General features: G+C 45.1%; 1 protein-coding gene across 1 annotated transcript; it reads right to left on the minus strand.

The window, feature by feature from the left end:
- Positions 1 to 15549: 15549 nt before the first annotated feature.
- Positions 15550 to 20161, minus strand: LOC106817399 (ficolin-1-like). The gene is made up of 5 exons (XM_014822063.1): positions 20085 to 20161; positions 17907 to 17988; positions 17133 to 17229; positions 16406 to 16570; positions 15550 to 15746 (listed from the first exon to the last, which is right to left on the minus strand). The coding sequence occupies exons 1-5, from the start codon at positions 20159 to 20161 to the stop codon at positions 15565 to 15567; spliced, it is 603 nt and encodes a 200-aa protein (XP_014677549.1). The 3' UTR covers positions 15550 to 15564.
- Positions 20162 to 21148: the final 987 nt, after the last annotated feature.

Here is a 21148-nt window from a genome sequence, read left to right on the forward strand (position 1 = left end):
ACATTACACCACATTAACCAACCTCGACACAGGACACCACACCGAGCACAGCCGTAAGCAACCGATCACAACACACCTCAACAGCCAACGACTTATCACCACCACCCCACATGAACACACACAAAACAAGAACAGACACAAACCAAGGTAAGGCGCAACACACAACCACACCTAGACACCAATTTCAATACCACCAACAACAAAACCAATTCAACTGCTCATAGCAATAGTGCAGGAAGAACTTGGCCGGATGAGTGTCACCGCCGCAATGGCACCTGTTGGAGCATGGTGCGGAACGTGAACCTCGATCCTATGTGGTGAACGTGCCCCACTGCGAGATTCGAGCTGTAACATGACGCATGTCATCTTGCCACAGCGCATGCCGCACCAGATCAACAGCCATGGACGCAGATCACAGTCATGACGCAGGATCACAGTACATGACGCTAGAATTGACAGCCAATGACGCTGTGACAGAGCGAGGATAATGAATAATCGAATTAATAGTTAATAATCTTGCCATATGTTAATGGTTCTCTATCCTGCCCCGATTTTTTTTTAGCCGGGAAGCACTCTGTAAATCAGCCCCGTTTACATTGGTACGTTATGTTAGGACGCCCGAGGCAATTAGCGCTAGTCCTATGTTTCTAACGAAGTCGAATCTCCCACGTGTCCTCGCTTATTGAATACGCGGTTTTTTGAGCATTGTCAAGTGCGTTATTGTGAGCGAATAAGTACCCAGGAAGCAGTGAGGCGGAAATTGAGGCGGATATAGATAGAAGATATTTACGTCAGATCGCACAATGAGGCTCCCAGCCTTTTCCGCCGATGCGTTCAACACATCATCATTTCATAAAGCGGACTAGTAGTCGCAAGAAATCGCCGAAGTAAATTGAGGATGCTCAAGCGATGATCGGTGCGCACTGTGCATTGCAAATCAGTCTTAGGTGCAAGCGAAAATTGGGGACTAGGTGTGGTATAGGATAACTAAGTTCTACCGCGATAAGCCTAGGCTGCCACCCTTGGGTTCCCTTCATAGGAAGCGAATTGCGCATCCTATGGTCTGTAACTTTAATGTCTGTATACGAATTCTCTCGTAAAGTCTCCTTTAGTATCAAGAAATTGGGGTGTCCTCATCTACATATTCATCTATCTTTTCTCGACATATCCAAAGGTTTTTAATTGGTTAGCGCTTGGATTTATGTTTTTCGCCATAGCTGCTTCGCTCGCTCTTTCAAGATCTATGATTTCATTATTATAGGATAATTGTAATCAGCTCCTGTGGAATCTCTGAGTCCTTGCCCTCTTCTGTTCTCTATTTCGCTACACTATACACCAGCATACACACTACCTCACAGATATGGCAGTGCGACGAACCACTGCTAGTCGGCGCATGACGCTAGTTCGCACTGCCAGATGTACTGCGATTGGTGTACTGCACCTTTGTCATCTCGTGTTAGGTCGGACCGCGGACCGACTGATTGGCAATTTATTCTCCGCCTGGGCCGCTCCGACAAGTCCAAGCCTGGGTTCAAGGGCTGTGTTGACTGGTCATGAGTCTTATGCGTGATTAACCGCAAAGGCGTTGCTGGTTTTAGATTGACGGAGCGTTCAGGAACATTCACGCGAATAAAATTTATCACACGCTCGTCATCAACGTTAAAATCAACGTTACTGCTCATCAAAATCCGTTTACTTGACTCAACGTAAAATGTAACGTGTCAAGTCGACGATGTAAGCCCTCAACAGCCGAGCCACTGTTAATGGCAAAGACGAATCTTGGTGTGGTGTTTCATCACTTGTTTTTACCCATGAACAATTGGGGCGCATCGCAGCCATGCTTAATGGTCAGCTGCCGGGTGTTCTGCGAGTAATCGAGTTATTATATATATTATATTATATATTTATATATATATATTATTAATGTTTATAGGTAGTAATATAGTATAATATCTATATCAGGAGGTGAAATAAATTAACGCTATTATTTGTTCACTCTGAAATTTCATTAATATATATATAATATATTAACTAAGTATACGAGTGTACTTAATTGTGTCATCGTTAATTAATATACTACCATTCCTGACCATCTATTTACATGTTAACTTAACAGGTCGCTTTTTGAAGGCACAACTAAATGAAGGATCGCGCATTGAAGTAAGATTAATCTCAATGCATATCGTAGTTCCGATACGATGTCTCTTTTGCTAGGTTGCGACGTGCGAAATGAATTGTGAAAGCGTATGCTGTTAGACGCGTTGTTAAAGGAGTTCGTAGAATCGCCTGAATCCGCATTCGATCGAATGACACTGGGGCGTCGATGTCAATCGGTTGAATGCATCGTGCCTCTCGGCGGGAAACTGAGAAAAGGAATCCTGCTCTGCAAGGGGAGAGTATTGGGAAATCCCGTTCTGCGGCGTAGCCGGTCGCAGAGGCCGTCTGCTTCGATTTTACAGCGTTCCGCCGTCTACCATGAGATTGTGAATGATCGCGGATTGATATGTTAGATTCTCACCGAGGTGTTCGGTCCGCTGCGTCGTATTAGTAGTTCAGACGTTCAAACTCTTTTGCATTCGAGTTTCTTCTTAGGACGCGTTGCGGTGTTATATACTTACATGGTATTATATATATAATACTTATGTATGGTCGTAGCTTGTATGATGCCGCAGAAAACTCAACTCTGATAGCTCGCAAATAAGTATAATAGTCTACATCACTGGTACTGGCGGCGTTGTGTCTATCCTTCGCTCAGAGACTAGGTTTGGTTACACACAGTGAGCGTATGGTGTACTACTAATTTTAAATTAGATAGCCACTTTCCGCTCGGACCACTATTAAGTGTGAGTTACATGACATCCGGATGGTGATTACAAATTTAAATATTTAGCCACACATATAAACATAATTGCATTGATATGTATAGATCTTGTTTCTTCTGATTCACCTCCCGTATGACATTGAACAATTATTAATCGTCTTGAATTGAAAATACTGTCAACAAATACGTACAGGCAATTGCAGATTGGGTTATATAGGGGTGGTGTGTTTTTTTGGCAGCCATGATTGTCTCTCTTTTGAATAGTTAGATGAGCCTTATCTATTGGTCGCTCGTTCACATCCAGCGTGCTTTGGACTAGGGGAGGGCCTTATAGTGTAATAGATCCATTGAGGTAGGTCATTGTGCTGGCTTCGTAATAATTAAGCTGAAGAGTACATTATAGTTAACAAACAAAAATACTTTGCTTGTCCGACGTTGGGATCGAACTTACTATTGAATTTTTTGCATCGGTTCGAATAACTCTCCGTTTCTCAGGTGGTTTACCTGGGGGTCCTCGAGATCATCTCACGCGGTCTGGCGAGATTCACTAGCATGCCGCCATATGTTGCGTTGAGTAAAGATGTAAGTTTAGTGGTCTTTGTGGTCCCTGCTTTATCGCATAAATTGCACTTACTACTCAGAGATTGCTCTGGATCGCACAATATAGTATAGCAGTCAATCTGGGATGCGTATGGTGTGTTAAGCCACCGGACAAAATAATTTTAGATGTGTTGTCTGCGTTCGCCGATGTACGAGAATGTAGATACCGAAGTGTAATTTATGTAGAAAAGGGAAAGCCAATGCAGTATGCACACACGAGCACTAGCGGCGTCGACATGATTACAAAGAACGAGACGTATAGGATACTGGGGATTCCTACCGGTCGAAAGACAACGCCTGCTTTTACCTTCGACGCTCATTAATGATAGGATATTCCGCGGTGTGTTCCCTATTTAATCTGAGTTATCCATAGAAATCCGGAGTTTAGGGTGCTGAACTTCGTTAAGGTCCATCAGGCGTTTGAAGCTAACTTGCGAGTTACCTTAATGGCGATTAAGGCCCGTTGTAGCGCTTAACTCGGGATGTATAGCTTAACCTCGACCGATAGGTGTCATGTCGAGGCTAGAAAGCCGGACTAGTTACGATGATACGCACAAACTACATACGCACGCACGCAGGCCCTCATGGACCTCCAGATGCGTGGCGAGTTTACACGAATTGCACCCGCAAACGGTTGGAACGGCGACACAACGTTACGCCAGATATTGTTGTAGGCATCCGTATTTGGTGTACGTACACCACGGGCTACACGTACCCCGGCTAATGCACGCTAACGAAGGTACGTACACGCTTGTTCATCCATTTCACACCTGGGAGGCGCCCCCAGCCCGCACGGAGGTACTGTAAACAATGCACAAGACAAACATGTCTAACGGGTATTTCGTTATCACGTTGGAGTACCGAACTGAGCCTCACGTCGAGCATAAAACCTGATCTGCGTATAACTGTTGCGAGACCGCAGATTGAAGGTACTTAGCGTCGCGAGCCTCTATTAAATTATGGATTAATTGATACCACATTTTTGCGTAGCTATTAAGTCAAACTCGCCGCTAGAAATCGCGTCATGCCATGCTGCGTAATGTCCTCAGCTTCTGTCCCGACGCTCCGTGAATGGCCGTACTGGCCCCGCTAATATACGATCTAAGCCATCGAGGTGTTCTGTGCATGTGTGGTAGAGGTTGTGCCAGCTTGTCGACGCACAGCTGCACCGAGACGTATGCGCTGTGTAGGTACGGTCACGTCCTAGCTCTAGCCACAAGACTCTCCATACCGCAGATTTGGGTCTTACAAAGTCCTTCCTATTGCACTAGGAATGCAGCCGCCCACCACGGCAACGCGCATTAAAAGGTCGGGAGCAGCTCGATAGCGTCGTCAAAACGATGCTGATGCATGAACAGCTTGTACTTGTGTCGGTCTAGTCATCGTACTACGCAAAATGCCGCTATAGTTGCTCAAATGTGGGCTCAGTACGGATACGCAGGGTAAGTGGTTATTACAGGTTAGTAATCGAGCTAGCAATCCGTCTCACCGCTACGTATGCTACGGACACAATATTGCACATTGTTAGCTTGCACACCGCATTCGCAACGCATCTGTGTACATGCTTACGCGGACGTCAGAGGCGTTGGATCTCCCACAGATGTGAGAATTTTGTCTGTACCTGATATTTACGAGGCGTTGACACTGGTCGCTAGGCTAATATCATGCGTCACCGACTCATTCGTTCGTAGTAGGTAGCAACGCAGCGCAGCAGCGCACGCACGCACGCACGAAGTTTGCTAGTTCCGATATGAGGTGCACCTAATAGACGTGTGTCAGCGGCAGGCGGCAACAGTGTCTCGCTAGGCTATGTGCTTGACTGACTACCCGCCTCTGCGTATTATCAAGGTTCGTAACGCATTGCACTCGACGGATGTACAGGCTGTGTATATGTGTGATACTCATACTGTGTAAGCGCTCACTACGATCTCAGAATGTACGGGTTGAGGGGTATGGATCAATGCTGAAGATCGCCTCTGTATAAACTGATTCAATAGATAGGATTCAGCTCGGCTAATATTACTCATTTCTCGCTAACTTGCAGACGCTATCACACTGAGCGATGTGACGGATGGGAGTCTCACAATGTGAATGCCATAATTTCGTCTCAGCAGGTATTTGCAGTGTTACGTCGACTTTATCACCGGTGCTCATCTATACACTAGTCATACCCATTCGAACTGGCCTACGGCAGGCGCAGGACCTATCCCAAGTGCTGACATTGTAACACACTTAGCTTACTCGAATATTCACGACGGCAGGCGCCACGCTACTGCAGCGTGGTCACTGATGTCACTCTTAGACAGTAACGCGGCTCATTCAAGTCATCGCTATCTCGTTACGGGGTTACACGTGATGAACAGGCGAACGATCGCTCCAACTCTTATAAGCTCTGTGATATATCTGTGCCACGCTATATTCGGACGATCATAACCATCTGGGGTAATCAGAGCGACCGCGAATCGTGGTGCGGCCCTAACGGCGCAGACTCGAATATTACTATGTCGCTACTCTACTAGCAGCATCGCGCACTGTCCTATATATTATGTGTCTGCCCTGACTCTTCACAATATGTCACTCAAACTTCCCCCCGCGTAATATTCTCTCCGTATTCGTGGTGGTCGTGCGTGTGTCGTGCATACAGAAACCCGCTACAAATAGGAGATCGCTAACTCGCGCCGAGTTATTTAGGAAGACGGCATCTAGAGAACTCAGCAGTTATCGATATCCCAATTTCACCAAACTAAGTGTAGCATGTGGCCTGAATAGTCGCAAGACTATTATAGGATAGGGTGTAGGTTTTATGACAACTTTTGCGGCTGGGCCGAATTGGAATCAATCGCTGCGTGATCAGTCTCGGTATTCTCTCACCTATTCATCAAGTGTCATAAAGCCTCGTTTCTAGGCACGTCAGACGCGTACTGCGTACACCATCATTACGAGCGGCAACGAGCCACGCCGCAAGTCCTGAGAGCCATATATGTCGTGAACGCATAGTACCTGTGACCTACTTGCGGTCTCACCACGACTTTGCTTCTAATCTTTCCAACGGTGGGAGCCGAGGATTGTATGGTACCGCATAGCGGTGTGCGCAGCCTTACAGTGGTATCGTTTCCGCAGCTCTGTCGCTGATACTTTACTTACCTTCCTGTTTGCTCCTTTCGACTATTGTAATTCTACCTTCCTTCTTCTTCCCTTCCTTTTCTTCCTCCTGTTTCTTTCTTCCTTCCTTCTGTGGTCATTTACTTCCTTCGCTTCTTCTTTCCTTTCCTTTCTTCGCTTTCTTTCTTCCTTCCTTCCTTCCTTCCTTCTTTCTTCTTTCTTCTTTCTGGCTTTCTTTCTTGTTTATCTCCTTTCTTTTTTCTCCTTCGCTCACTTTACTTCCTCCTCTTTTCTTATTTGTCTTAATGTTATCTATGTTACGTTCCTTCTTCTTCTTTCTTTCTTTCGTTCTTTTTCATTTTCTTTCTTTCTTTTTTGCTTTCTACCGTTCTTCTTCCTTCTTTCGTTCTTTTTTTCTTTTGTTTGCTTTCTTTCTTTTATTACATCTTCTTTCTTGTATGTTTGGCATTTGATCTCACCGGGTCCTCATCGAGCACTTTCATGATGGTCTTTTTATGTTATTTCTGATTTGCGTATGTTTTCTCTTTATCTTATTTTCTTGCTTTTTCTTGCTTCATCTCTTGATTTAGGTATTCGTCTGCCGGGTCGGCCCTCAATTACCCCCGCTGTGCACTCTAAGAAGCCGAACCTAGAATTTTGAAAGTAACCACCATCTGGAAAGGAAACCGTGACCGTTGAATGGGCCTACTCGACGTGGTAATAGCGCAAGCATGCGAGGCCCATGCTGGTTAGCGATCCTACCGACAACACCCAGATAGCGCATTCATTGACCGATTATTATGCATGCTGAGGCCCCCTGCGTGCGTGTGTATTGTAAAACGCTGCTGTGCGCGTGTGCGTGCCGTGCGTGCGTGTGCACGGACCGTGCGTGTATGTCTAGTGAGTGCGTCGTGTGCACGCTACATGTGCGTGGGCATGCGTCGACGTGCGCTGTGCATGTGCCACGTAGGCGTGCGTGCGTTGCATGCCTGCACGCTAGACGTTGCGTGCGTGCATTGTGCACGTTACACGTGGCGGTGGTGCGCGCGTGTACAAGCGTACACGTTCGTAGCGTGCACCTTGCCAGCGTACATCGGTGGCCGTGGCATGCGTTGCGTCGCAGTGCATGTGCAGGTACACGGCGTGGTGCGCCGCGTTGTGCACCCTGCTGTACACGTTTCCCGTGCGTGCTGTGCCGTGCAGTGCGTGCGTTGCGTTTTGCTGTACCTACACGTGCGTGCATGCGTGCGTGTGCCGTACATGTGCGTGCATGCGTTGCGTCCTCGTGCACGCTACATGTGCGCGTTGCATGAGTGCTGTGCGTGCGTGCATGTGCCACGTAAGACGTGGTGCGTGCGTGCGGTGTGTACCTACACGGTGCGTGGTGTCGCACGGTACACGTGGCGTGCATGCGTGCGTGGGTGCACGTACGATGTGCCGTGCATGGCGGTGCGTGCGTGTGCATGTGACGTAGACGTGCGTGCGTGCGTGCGTACCTACACGACCTGCGCTTGCGTGTGCACGTACACGTGCGTGCATGACGGTGCGTGTGCACGTACATGTGCGTGCATGCGTGGCACTGTGCACGTACACGGCGTGCGTGCGCGCGTGTGCAGGTACACGTCGTTCGTGCCCGTGCGATGGCGTGCCCGTGCGTGCTGCTACGTAGCACGATTGCGGCGCGCCGTTGCACGTAACACAGTGCGTTGCATGCGTGTGTGCGTGCGTGCGTGCCGTGCGGGCGTGCGTTTGTGTGCGTACATAGTACTAGCTGTTGACCGCCTATCGTCGAGGTTAAGCTAACTCCGAGTTTAAGCGCTACACGGGCCTTAACTCGAGCTTAACGGTAACTCGCAGTTAGCTTAACTCGATCGTTACTAGCGACGGTTTAAGCCTAACTCGAGTTAGCGCTGCTAACTCGAGTTAAGGCCCCGTGTAGACGCTTAACTCGAGTTAAGGTTCGTCGTGTAGACGAGGCTATAGTCTCTTCTTTGTAAATCGGCGCTGGTGTGGTTGCGCGTCTTGGCTTCCTTTCATAATTACAGGCTTACATCGGCGAACGCAGACATTTGTACGTGCATCATAGTTAAATGTCATCAGGAGTGAATATAATAATAGAATCAATTGTTTTTATAGTCTCTAATATTAATTATTCATTCCGGATGTCATGTATAGTGGTGCGCACGCGTACAGTGATGTAGATACTCACCGTCCAGCCTCCTGGCTCGGTGTCCATGTCGCAGTAGACGTCTAACAGCATCGCTGCTGTCGGCATCACCACGTAGACGCCGCTACGTCGCTCACCGCGCGCGTACAGCTCCGTACAATCCCGCACTGGCGGTAACGTCGGCTGGATTGTCGGCTGCGTCGTCGGCGGCTGCGTCGTCATCGTTTCTGCAAGCGTTATTCCATTCAGTGTTTCGCACTGCAATAGTTGTATGTATAGTGTTAGCGAAAGAGGGAAGGCAAGGACAAAAGGGGCTTTACAATTGTCGTAGATAATGATCAAATAGGAAAGCATTGAAACAAAATCACTAATTAAAACTTGTGTTTTTCAGTGAAATGTATGAGCACCTTTTTATAGAATATTTCCTACATTAAAGTTACAGACGCTAGAGGGAACCAGGGGGCAGAGCTATCTAAGAACTTATTTTCCCTATACCACGCTATACCTTTTGCTCTAGTGATTGCAGAGTGCGCCCCATCGCCCCAATTTGCTTCTCGATTCTTGCGACTCTGTCGTTGATGATGTTGACGATGGCAAAGGTGGCGCCTATTTGTGCGTTGCTTCCGCTATTTGCCGCTTGCTCCTGGGTAATTACGTCACAATTACGGCACTTGACAATGTCAAAAACCGCGTATTCAATAAGCGAGGACACGTGGAGATCTCGCTTCGTTAGAAAGATGTACTACGCATGCGGCTAGCCACGACCAATGTAAAACGTATTACAGTGGTTCCCGCTTAATCGGGGCAGATAGAAACCATTAATATGCATATATGATGATGCATGATTATTATTATTATCTGGCTCTGTCCAGCGTCATGGCTGTAACCAGCGTCATGACTGTGATCTGCGTCATGACTGTGATCTGCGTCATGACTGTGATCTGCGTCATGACAGTGATCATGACGTCAATGATATTAGTGTCGTGCAGCCGCTACATCATCAATTCCATTGGTGTGTGTGTGTGTGTGTGTGTGATGGTGTGTGTGTGTGTGTGTGTGTGTGTGTTGTGTGTGGATGTGTGTGTGTGTAAATGTGTGTATATATGTGTGTGTGAAGTGTGTGTGTGTGTGTGTGTGGAGCTGTGTGTGTGTGTGTGCGTGGCTGGATGAACATAGTTGAGGTGTGTATGTGTGTGTGCGTGAGCTGTGTGTTCGTGATGGTGTGGTTGTGTGTTTGTGGTGTGCTGTTTGTGTGTGTGTGTCCACGTGTTGGTGTGTCGTGGTCCGTGTGTGGTGTGTGTGTGTTGTGATGGTGTGTGCTGTGGTGTGGTGTTTTGTGTGTGTGTGTGTTGTGTGTTTGTGTGTGTTTGTGTGAGTGTGCGTGAGTGCCGTGCGTGACCGTTGTTTGTGTGTGTTGTGTGTGTGTGTGCCTGTGGTGTGTGTGTGTGTTCACTGGGTCATGTGTGTGTGTGTGTTGGTGCGTGCGTGGTGCGCTGGTTGCTAGTTGGTGTCGACGTGTGTGTAGCTCGTGCGTGCGTGGCGTGCGTGGCGTGCGTGGCGTGCGTGCATGGCAGTAGGTTGCGTACGTGCGCGCTGCGTGTGCATGTCTTAATGATCAGACTCGTGCTAACGTTTGAGCATGCTAATACCTGCTGCAGAGCCGCTAGTTGCTTACGGCGATCGCGATCGACTGCATTGGCCCGGCCTATACTGTTCGATTCACATTATTCGTTCCTACCTGATCAAAACTCGACTCGGCAACCGCCGTTTCATCGTGATAGGACATTGGCACGGGCCTCCGCTCGTTCGTATTCGTAGGCAGGGTGCTGGTAGTGGGTAAAACTGTGCCGCATTTGATATGCAACAGGCGCAAGAGAAGCTTCAGAAGTGCGGAGCCTGATAGCAGATTAAACACAGTAATGCGCGCGTTTCTCTTCTTGGTTCGTCTACGTTTCTATGATGTCATATATTAGGCGTGCTATAAGTTGTCTTTTCCTATCCCGGACGTTATGTACGGCATGCACCTTATATGGCACCCTTACACGGGCCAGTTATGTATCCGCTTCGTCGCCTGGAATGCGTCGTGAATGTGTTACGTACCAGTGACTGCTGAGTGCCCCGGGTATTTTTCCAGGTTCCACTACTAAAACAGGCGCGCGTAGATGAGCGCGGGGGATGGCATCCCCACGTATTAAGCGTGGGGATGGCGCGCACCGCTCTTACACTCACCCCCCCCTACTTTCGGAGGAAAATGGTGGGTTCAAATTTTCTGGGGGATGACCGCTACCCCGGCCTTGTTTCTTGCACCATCCGCCTGAAAACCTGCATTGAGCACTGTCGAGCCGTAACAATTGAAGTAACCCCACGCAAAATTTGTTACGCGGTTGCGCCTGTAGAGATACTGCTACAAAGATTATGATTATGGAATATTTGTAATGCATATCAAAGTTCAAATTTGGTTCTCTGACAGAGGCGTAGATAGCGGGGAGGAGTGGGGTATATCCCCCCCTTCCGGGCTTTTCATCGCCACCTTCTCAGAAAAAAAATATGGCACGGGAAACAATTTAATATTTTACAGACAATAAATACTGGATATTTATCTACAAATCCGTCATCGCTATTCATACTCTCCTAACGTATTATTACAGAAATGGAACGTGACATACATCTACTGTAAAATGGCTGTAACTCGTTCCAAGAATGACATTATTTTACTGAAACTCAGACGGTTAATTTTAAACGCATTCCCCATATACGAAAATCCCGAAAGTCTTATCACTGCTCACGAAAGTTAAATTCTTGCTTTATTCAAAATTAGAATAGACCTATTGAGAGTTGGGATATTGAATTTTCACGGGGATTAAATGGGAAAATTCAATTTCATCTCACTTTTTTTGGGGGGATGGGGGTGCTGAGACCAGAACGGAAGTATATTCCCGATTCTGTATAAGGAGTGAAAATATGCACTTTTTGGTTCAAATCTGGTTGTTTTTCTCATATTTTTTGCAGTTTTAACGTTCTCAGTAAAATATACGTTTTATCAAAATTTCATGGGCAGATGATTCCAGTGATGTAGTTGTCAACGGGGGAGTATTTTCTGGACCAGCCTATATTTAAATAACAAGAGCGATCAACGATTTGCGTGCTAAAACGACCAAGTTTTATTGCATGCCTTATCTGTATCCTGTGTGTGAGTGATGTGTGTGTGTGGAAGGATTAGATCAGCTACTAGCCGGGTAGTTTGCTTTGTCTGGCTTAATTCTTTTCTAGATTAATTGCATATTAGAACATTTAATATAACATTAGAATATTTAAATAACTACATCTACTATTTGTTTGCTGAGCCTCAACCCTCGTCTGTTGGCCTCTGCCCGCACCCCCCGACCACCCCCTCGACACACCCCAACCGTATCAGATAAATTGCCCGTGAGATAAATTGGTGACCCGTCAGTTTCACTGTGCAGGTCTTTTTCGACCAATACCGTCATGCGGGTCACGCGAAACGTCACAAGTGACATCACATCACAACAAACCAAACATGAACATGTTTCATGAGAGTTTGCTGCCAGCACACACGCATTTCTTACTTAGAACGTAAAGAATTCCAAAAGTATCGACACAGGCACGCGATAGTTGCGCCATCTCCTGGCTGGAGCGAAATTAAACATATATTTAGGCACAGCAATAGATATCATATATCACATAACTATCATATATATATATATATATACATAGTATACATATGATAATTATATGATATCTATATGGCTTTGCCTGAAATACATGTTTAATTCGACCTGAACGTTAATGTAAACGTAATGTTTAATAACGACCTGAAAAACTGTTCACTACGTGCTTTGATTGTTAGAAAATCATAAATCTCTATTTGCTATATAATTTTGGTAATTGTTTATACAATTTGTTTGAATAATATAATTAAGAGAATTATTTAAACCATCAGCTGCTGCATATAATGTGCATGTGAAACTGGGCAGTATCTATATATCATCTGCCCATGGAAGTATGCCCTGGTTCCTGGATTATACCACTCTGAAAACAGAGGTTACTCATTTTTGATCTCTCGTAGTTGACACGAGAAATCTTAAACACAGGTTTTGAGTAATTTTGCATTGATACTGAACAGTATAATATACGGTACCATATTGGAATAATGAGATTTCCATTTGTAGAATTTTTTGACAGATATTATTGGGTGATTATTTTGTTTTTTATAATTATTACATTGCGTTCAGTGTTTGCATTGCTTTAGACGTGCCTTAGTAGTTGTGCTACTAAGCTAATAGACTTACTATTACTAAGTGGGTTTGTCCTCCTTTCGCTGATGTTAGCTGGTAAACTCAGGAGATACATCGCATTATACTGTAGTGCTGAGACAAGTCAGAGTCAGCAATTATAAACCAATTTATCAAACTTATATGTTTTAGTGGAGTAGAGCGTGTCAGCCAGTGTGGCCATATAATCAGGATCGCTTATAAAATATGCGAAGGTGACACATTAATGCAACGCTTTGCCAATTCATTAAGCTCCTGATCAATATGGCAGCTAAATATATTGTTTAAATGTATCTTAAATGATCTGCATGTACTTGTACTTTGCCTTTGTGTGATGACGTGATTTTTTTATACAACTGGTTAGACTGTCGGCTTCCCACCTAAGTGAAAGTATTCTGACGGGAATCTGCTATAGTTTAAGAATAGATTGATCCAAGGGTATAAAGAAGTTCTTTCTTTATACGCTCTTGATCTGATGTTATCCTAAAGACTTTGGAAAGCCTTTAGAGTTTTCTCTGTGGTTTGATTAGTAATCAAAATGTTAGGAACAGTGCAATTTTAGTAAATGTGTTGGAAAGAATATCGCTTTATCTCGGTTCCAGTTAGATCATTCAATTTGGATATTTTACTTTGCAACGGATGTTAGCTGTACTGGCAGTCCTGGTTGTCTACAGAAAAAGTCGTCATTAGTTACAAATAATTAGTAATACGATAGTCTAGAAACCGTGACAACTTTACGAAATTACGTTCAGGCAATATATGTATTAACGCTGCAGCTCTCTTTGGAAGCATTCGGCCTTATACTGGTGCAGTGATTTTCTATGATCCTCGTATATCGTCTAAGTTCCTAATTCTGTACTGAATCTGTTAGCAACCCGTGAGCGTTAGATTCCAATGCAACTTTGCCCGAGCACTACTTCGAGATAATGATAATAATATAAAATAGAAAAATAATATAATTATAAGTAGTATTCAGTCATTTTGCTTCCCTACGCATTGTAGTATATTTACGTGAAAAAAGTGTGGTGCAGTTTTGTTAAACAGTATTATATTATGTATGTGTATATAAATATAACTGTTGTAGTGTGTAGCAGGTGAAGGCAATGGCGTCAAACGTTTTCTTTTCTTTGAGCATGCCAGCACCCTGTAAGCACGAGTAAATACTTCCTTTATTGCAAGTGTCTCTTAGCTTAATAGCAGGAACTTCTCATACGTCGAGTACCTTCTCAGGTACGCGGCTAGATTTTAATCCGTTCACGTCTTCCAGTGTGATTCCAAAATAATATGGCGATGTAATGAAAAATAGCTCGCTACAGTCAGTATTTGTGTATGGTATTAACAACTATTGGACTTTATTATTTTGATTTCATATTAAAGAACCTATTTTTAATCAAAATCCATATACGGCTAAACGCTTGTTTTTGTGTGTGTGCTTTTTCATTATCTTCCTAGGCTATCTCATTTAAATTAAAGTATAATATTGCAAAGTAACAACAAGCAATTTAGGTCTGAAAGGTCGTTCACGTATGACATATACATATACACATGACATGCGCAGTACTGTGGAACCAATCAACGAATATAGATTATGCTCATTGAATATCGATTATGCTCATTGAATATCGATTATGATATTCTAGCCAGATATCTTTTGTCTGCGCCTATAATCATGGCAACAGGCCGACGTCGTTAGTCAACCTTTGCCTACCGCATGATTCTGTAAATTAATAGTCTCGTTCGTAATTATTGATATGTTGTGGTAACAATAACGGTAACTTACAGTACACAGACTACGGTATAAAACAGAACTAAGAACTGACGGTAAACACATCCATAGAACTAGCATCCGCCTAAATAATTCGGAATAATTCGTGTGCTTAGCGTTTATAATAAGCGAGTGAATTAGTCGATCCTTCGAAGTTTCATGCTCGTTGTCATCATGAGTGTGTGTGGACCTCTCCATGGTACCACGGAGCCCTGTGAACGAGCAAATGACAAATAGTGTGTTTGAACGCGCCTAGCAATTCACAACATGACGTTCACAGCATGAATGCTCACGCGCACGCACGCAGACACACAAATGCAAACACGCACACACATACATACAAACACACACACACACACACACACACACACACACACACACACACACACACAACACAAACACGCCGGCGCGCACACATACGCACGCAGACGCACACACGCACGCCACACGCCACACACCACACACACACACACACACACACACACACACACACACACACACACACACACACACACACACACACACACACACAAACACAGAGAGAGAGAGAGACGCAATTTCATACCACAACATATGGTATGATGCAAACAAATGGCGAGCCGCAATAGTTAGCTGGTCATGACCGCTGATCCCCTCAGTGAAACCCTTCTCTCAGCCGCCCGGTGGTCGCGACCCCAATATGAGAGAAGACACCTAGAGTAGCATAGATATAGAATAGAAGATATTTCTGTATTCTATATCTATGTGTCTAGTTATCATCTAGCATAAGCGTCTGTGCATCCGCAACAGGCAGTAAAAGCGAGCGCATCTGCGTCTCCTATACGTGGTTCTTCACCTGACCGGGGTTGCTGTTGTCGTACTCGCCGTTCAGATTAGCAAAGTAACAGCCTTTGTACCACCAAGCTCCGAGGTACTTCTGCGCGCAGTGCGTCGAATGTTCGTCGTTATCCTGATCTCTTGTGCTGAATTTCTGCCCGCTGTGATATGACATCGCATCGTCTATACGGAGACGAGGAACGCATAACATTTACGAATATTCACTGATCAACGTACTGATCAACGTACTGATCAACGTAAAATCAACGGCTTAGCATATAGTGTGGCTTGTTACCGATGAACAGTGCGCATGCGCATGCATGGTCGCGAACGTAGAAATCTATCAGCGACAGTCTATCTAGTATATTATTTCTATTGTGGTGACGAGAAATGATTGTGAAAGGGTCGTGAAAGGGGATGTGAATCGTGAATCATTGTGAAAGGGGTCGTGAATCGTGAATGAATCGTCCTCTCGGGAGGAACGGAAAAGGAATCCTGCGAGAGTGGGAAGGGGTGCGTGCAGAGCTCGCTCGGATTTTACAGGTTCCGCATGAATCTACGCTCAGCAGTTATTCTGGGGACGCGTGCGCCGGTATACGCTGGAAACTCAACTCTGCATGATTACTCCGCAAATAATAGTGGGTGATATATAGTAACTGGTTTGTTACACCAGAGCGTATGTGTAATATAATTTAGGATTAGATAGCATTTCTGGATTAAGTGGTTCACATATGCCACACTTCTGTATAGATTCCTATACATAAAATATCGCCTATAATTATTCAATACGTAGCAGGCAAATTGAGTTGTGTTGGATGTTTTTTTTGCTTAGAGAGCCTTACTTGCGTTTCCACGGTAGGAGCCTAGTGTAAGCCTGTATTTGCTGGCTTCGGTGTCCACGTGAAACTTGTCGTAAACGGCAAACCTCTTGTTTCCGTCCTGGTCCTCGACATCCACGCGCAGTTCAGATGGCGCCATTGTCGTGAGAAGATGTATGTTGTCGAGCCCTGTACAAATTGCACTTACTACTCAGAGATTTTATGCACAACTATAGTATAGCAGTCAATATGCGTATGTGTGTTAGCCACGGACATATTTCATGTGGGGAATGTGATAGGGAATGCATATATACGAGAGGCGTACATGGAGATAGATCTCGGTCGAGACAGCCTGTAACTGCAATGTAAAATCGGTTCTTCATTCCTTCGAGATGTAATGTCGAGTAGACGGATTATGGCCTCATCTATGCGTGGGAGTTTAACCATAGACCTACAATATTGTTAGTCTATGGTATACCTTAAGTTATTTATATACACGATAAAAAAAACTTCGGGTTTCTCGAACGTAGCCCTAATAAAACCTGGTTAATTGGGACCAAATTGAAACTAGGGCTTTTAAAATCTGGTTAATTGATACCACATTTTTTCGCGCAGCTATTAGGTCAACTGGCGCTAGAAATCGCGCATGCCGTGCTGGATCCCAGCTTCCCCCAATATACGAAGCATTGATCAGCATCTTTATGGGTAATTCTGCCAGCTGTCGGTGCATAAGCTATGGCTATGATCCTACCTAGCCAAAACTCTCCATCCAGATTGCCAAATCCTTCCTTGTAGGACGCCCAGACGCGATAAAAGTTGACCGATCCGTTAAAACGATGCTGGAACACCTGTTTGTGCGGAAATATACAGGTTACGTGTATATACTCATCTTCTAGTATACATTGAATGTACGGAGGGATTCCAATGTGAAATGTCTCTGATATTTACAGGTTACGTGTATATATACTCATCTTCTAGTATACATAGAATGTACGGAGGGATTCCAATGTTAAATGCCTCTGATATTTACAGGTTACGTGTATATATACTCATCTTCTAGTATACATAGAATGTACGGAGGGATTCCAATGTTAAATGCCTCTGATATTCATAGTTTCTAAGCATAGTTCTGGCAGTCATACGCCGCCTAGCGGACAAGCATAACCTTATTCGTGATGTATGTACACGTTTTTCACACAGGATTGTAAATCGCACTTGTTTCCCGTTGGATTGTACACTGGCATTGACTATAAGGCTCGCTATAGGCACATCTGCACCAGTGATAGCGCGAACAATATAGTCTCTTTCTCTGCTAAATCGGCGCGCTGGTGTGGTGCCGCGCTGGGTTTCTTTATAGTTTACAGGCTTACATCGGCGAACGCAGACATTTGTACGTGCATCATAGTTAAATGTCTCAGGAGTGAATATAATAATAGAATCTATTATTTCATAGTCTCTAATCTTAATTATTCATTTCTGATGTCATGTATAGTGGTGCGCACGCGTACAGTGATGTAGATACTCACGTCCAGCCTCCTGCTCGGTGTCCATGTCGCAGTAGACGTCTAACAGCATCGCTGCTGTCGGCATCACCGCGTAGAACGCCGCTACGTCGCTCACGCGCGTATGTACAGCTCGTACAATCCCGCACTGGCGGTAACGTCGTCGGCGGCTGCGTCGTCGTCGGCTGCGTCGTCCGTCGGACTGCTTGCGTCGTCGTCGGCTGGCTTGCGTGCGCTCGTCGTGGCTGCTCGTCGTGTCCTTGCGTGTCGTCGCGCTGCTGCGGTCGTCGCTCGGCTGCTGCTTCGTCGGCTGCTGCGGTCGTTCGTCGGCTGCTGCGGTCGTCGCCTGCTTGCGTCTCGGTCGGCTCGCTCGCTGCGCTGCCGCGGCGGTTGCATGCTAGGTTTACAATATATATACTATATTACTATAATTATATATATTTATATATATATATATAGATTATATATTAATTATAGTATAATTATCATATATACTATATATAAATTTATATAATATCTATTATATAGTATATCTATATTATGATATATATAATACTATACATAGATACTACATAAGCAATACATACAATGATAATAGCATACATACATAACATAGCATACATACATAATACAGCATACATGATACATACTACATACATACATACATGCATCAGTACATCATACATATCAAACATACTACATCTACATACATAATTACATACCATACTACATACATCATTTAGCACATACATCTAGCATACATACATACATACATACATACATACAATACATACATAAGTACATACATACATACATCTACATAATAACAACACACAACGAACGCCGCACGCCCGCACGCACGCACCGTGCACGCACGCACACACACAACATGAAATATCGATTATATAATATATATATACTATTATATATATATATATATACTATATATGATATATTACATATATAGGGCGGAGCTACTGCTCTGTGTGTATGATTTATAGAATATCGCCATTCAGGTTTAATTTTGGTTCGATTGAATTATCGCTAGCTGCTGCACCACAACAACTGAGGTTTAGCATGGGAGGAACGCGGGTGTGCAGTTAGCCAATAACGCGTCCATTGTAAATGATCTAAATATAACATGTATGTAAAGAATATCAAGGTGTAAAACTGATATTTAACGGTGTAGCCGTTAATAGCATGGGTATAATTGGCGCTTAGTGTGCGCCAAATGGTATGTCTTTCTAAACAAGGTCAGATCTCGTTTCTGGGAGAGCGTCATTCATTCAGTGTTTCGGCACACTGCACTAATCTGCTATGTAGATAGTGTGTTAGCGAAAGAGGGAACAAGAGTCGTGAAGGCCAAGGACACGCACAAAAGGCTTTACAATTGATCGTTGATAATGATAAATAGGAAAGCTTTGAAACAAAATCACTAATTTTAAAACTTGTGCTTTCAGTGCAATGGTATGAGCACCTTTTTTACCAGACATATTTCGTACATTAAAAGTTAAGACGCTAGAGGAGGAACCAGGGCCAGAGCTATCTAAGAACTTATTTCCGCCGATACCCACACTATACCTTTTGGCTCTAGTGATTGCAGAGTGCGCCCCCACTCGCCCCAGATTTGCTTCTGCGATTTCTTGCGACGTCTGTAGTTAGCGGAAGGTGGCGCCTATTTCGTGCGTTGCTTACCGACTGTTTGCCGGTCATTCCTGGGTATTACGTCAGCAATTACGGCACTTGACAATGGTCAAAAGAACGCGTATGTCATAATAAGCGAGGAACGTGGAGAATCTCGCTTAGTTAGAAAGATGTAGTACGGCATGCGGCTCCAGACTAATGTAAACGAGTAATTAGCAGTGGTTCCGCGCTTAACTGGGCAGATGAACAATAATATGTATAATATTATTATTATGATTGTTATGTATAATTATTATTATATCTGGCTCTGTGCACATGGTCATGGCTGGTGACAGCGGTCCATTGCTGATATTTAGCTCATGAACTGTGAATTTGCGTCATGATACTGTGATCTGCGTCATGACTGTGATCTGCGTCATGACTGTGGATCAAGCGTCATGGCTGTGCATCTGGCGTCATGACTGTGATCTGGCATCATGGCTTGATTGATCTGACTCTGACTGCATCTCAGCATGACTGTGATCACGCAGTCATGGCACTGTGCCTCCTGCGCTCACTGCGTGACCAGACGCATTGGCTCGTATTCAGAGTCATCGACTGGTGATCGGTCATTCATGACTGTGATCGCGTTCATGGCCTGTGATCTGCGTCATGACTGTGATCTGCGTCATGACAGTGCTCTGCGTCAATGATATTACGTCGCGGTCTGCAGCCGATACATCATCATTCCATTGTGTGTGTGCGTTGTGTGGTGTGTGTTGTGTGTGCGTGCGTGCGTGGTGCGTGCCGTGTGTGTGTGTGTGTGTGTCGTAGTGCGTGGTGCTGTGCGGGCGTGCGTGCGTGCGTGCGTCCGGCGTGCGTGCGTGCGTGCGTGTGTGTTGTCACTGTGCTGTCGGTGGCGCGGGCGTGCGTGGCGTGCGTGCTGTGCGTGCCGTAGCGTGCGTTGGCGTGCGTGCCATGCGTGGTGCGTCGTGGGCGACGCGCGTGTGTATGTCTTGAATTTATCAGACTGTGTAACTTGACATGCTAAATACTGATGCAGAGCCGCTAGTTGCTATAACGGCGAATCGCAATCGACTCCATTGCGCCTAAGCGTTCGGATTACATATTTCAATTCTGACCTGATCAACAACTCGACTCGCCACGCAAGGCTCACTCGTGTAGACATCTCACAACCCCACCCCGGCCGATGGGGCCTCCGCCTCGTCGTATTCGGGCCGGGGTTGCTGTATGTGGTAGTGGTAGTGGTAGTGGAGTGTAGTGGTAGTGGTAGTTGTAAGTGATAGTGGTAAACTGTGCGACTTGGACTCATGCAACAGGCGAAGAGAAGCTTCAGAAGTGCGCGAGCCATGAATAGCAGATTACCAGAATTGCGGCGCGTCTCTCTTGGTTCGTCTACGTTTCTATTGATGTCTTATAATGGCGATGTATAAGTATGATCTTCTATCCCCGGATGTACTGTAAACTGCATTGCCACGCCTTTTAGAAATATACGACGGAATCCTCCGGCCAGTTATGTATCCGCTTACGTGCCTGGAATGCCCGTGCATGGTGATGTGTTTAGCTCCAGTGGCCTCAGGATTGCCCCGGTATTTCTCCAGGCAATTCTATACTTTAAAGT

Source organism: Priapulus caudatus, unplaced genomic scaffold (assembly GCF_000485595.1).
Source record: "Priapulus caudatus unplaced genomic scaffold, Priapulus_caudatus-5.0.1 Scaffold1712, whole genome shotgun sequence".
Classification (NCBI taxonomy): domain Eukaryota; kingdom Metazoa; phylum Priapulida; class Priapulimorpha; order Priapulimorphida; family Priapulidae; genus Priapulus; species Priapulus caudatus.

Coding starts and splice junctions, on each gene's coding strand:
- LOC106817399 (XM_014822063.1), bottom strand. CDS start 20,161: ATGAACGCGATCACAGTCATGAATGACCGATCACCAGTCGATGACTCT. Junction 17,230..17,906: donor ACCGAGCAGGAGGCTGGACG/TGAGTATCTACA, acceptor CCGCACAAACAG/GTGTTCCAGCATCGTTTTAA. Junction 16,571..17,132: donor GGATGGAGAGTTTTGGCTAG/GTAGGATCATAG, acceptor CAATTTGTACAG/GGCTCGACAACATACATCTT.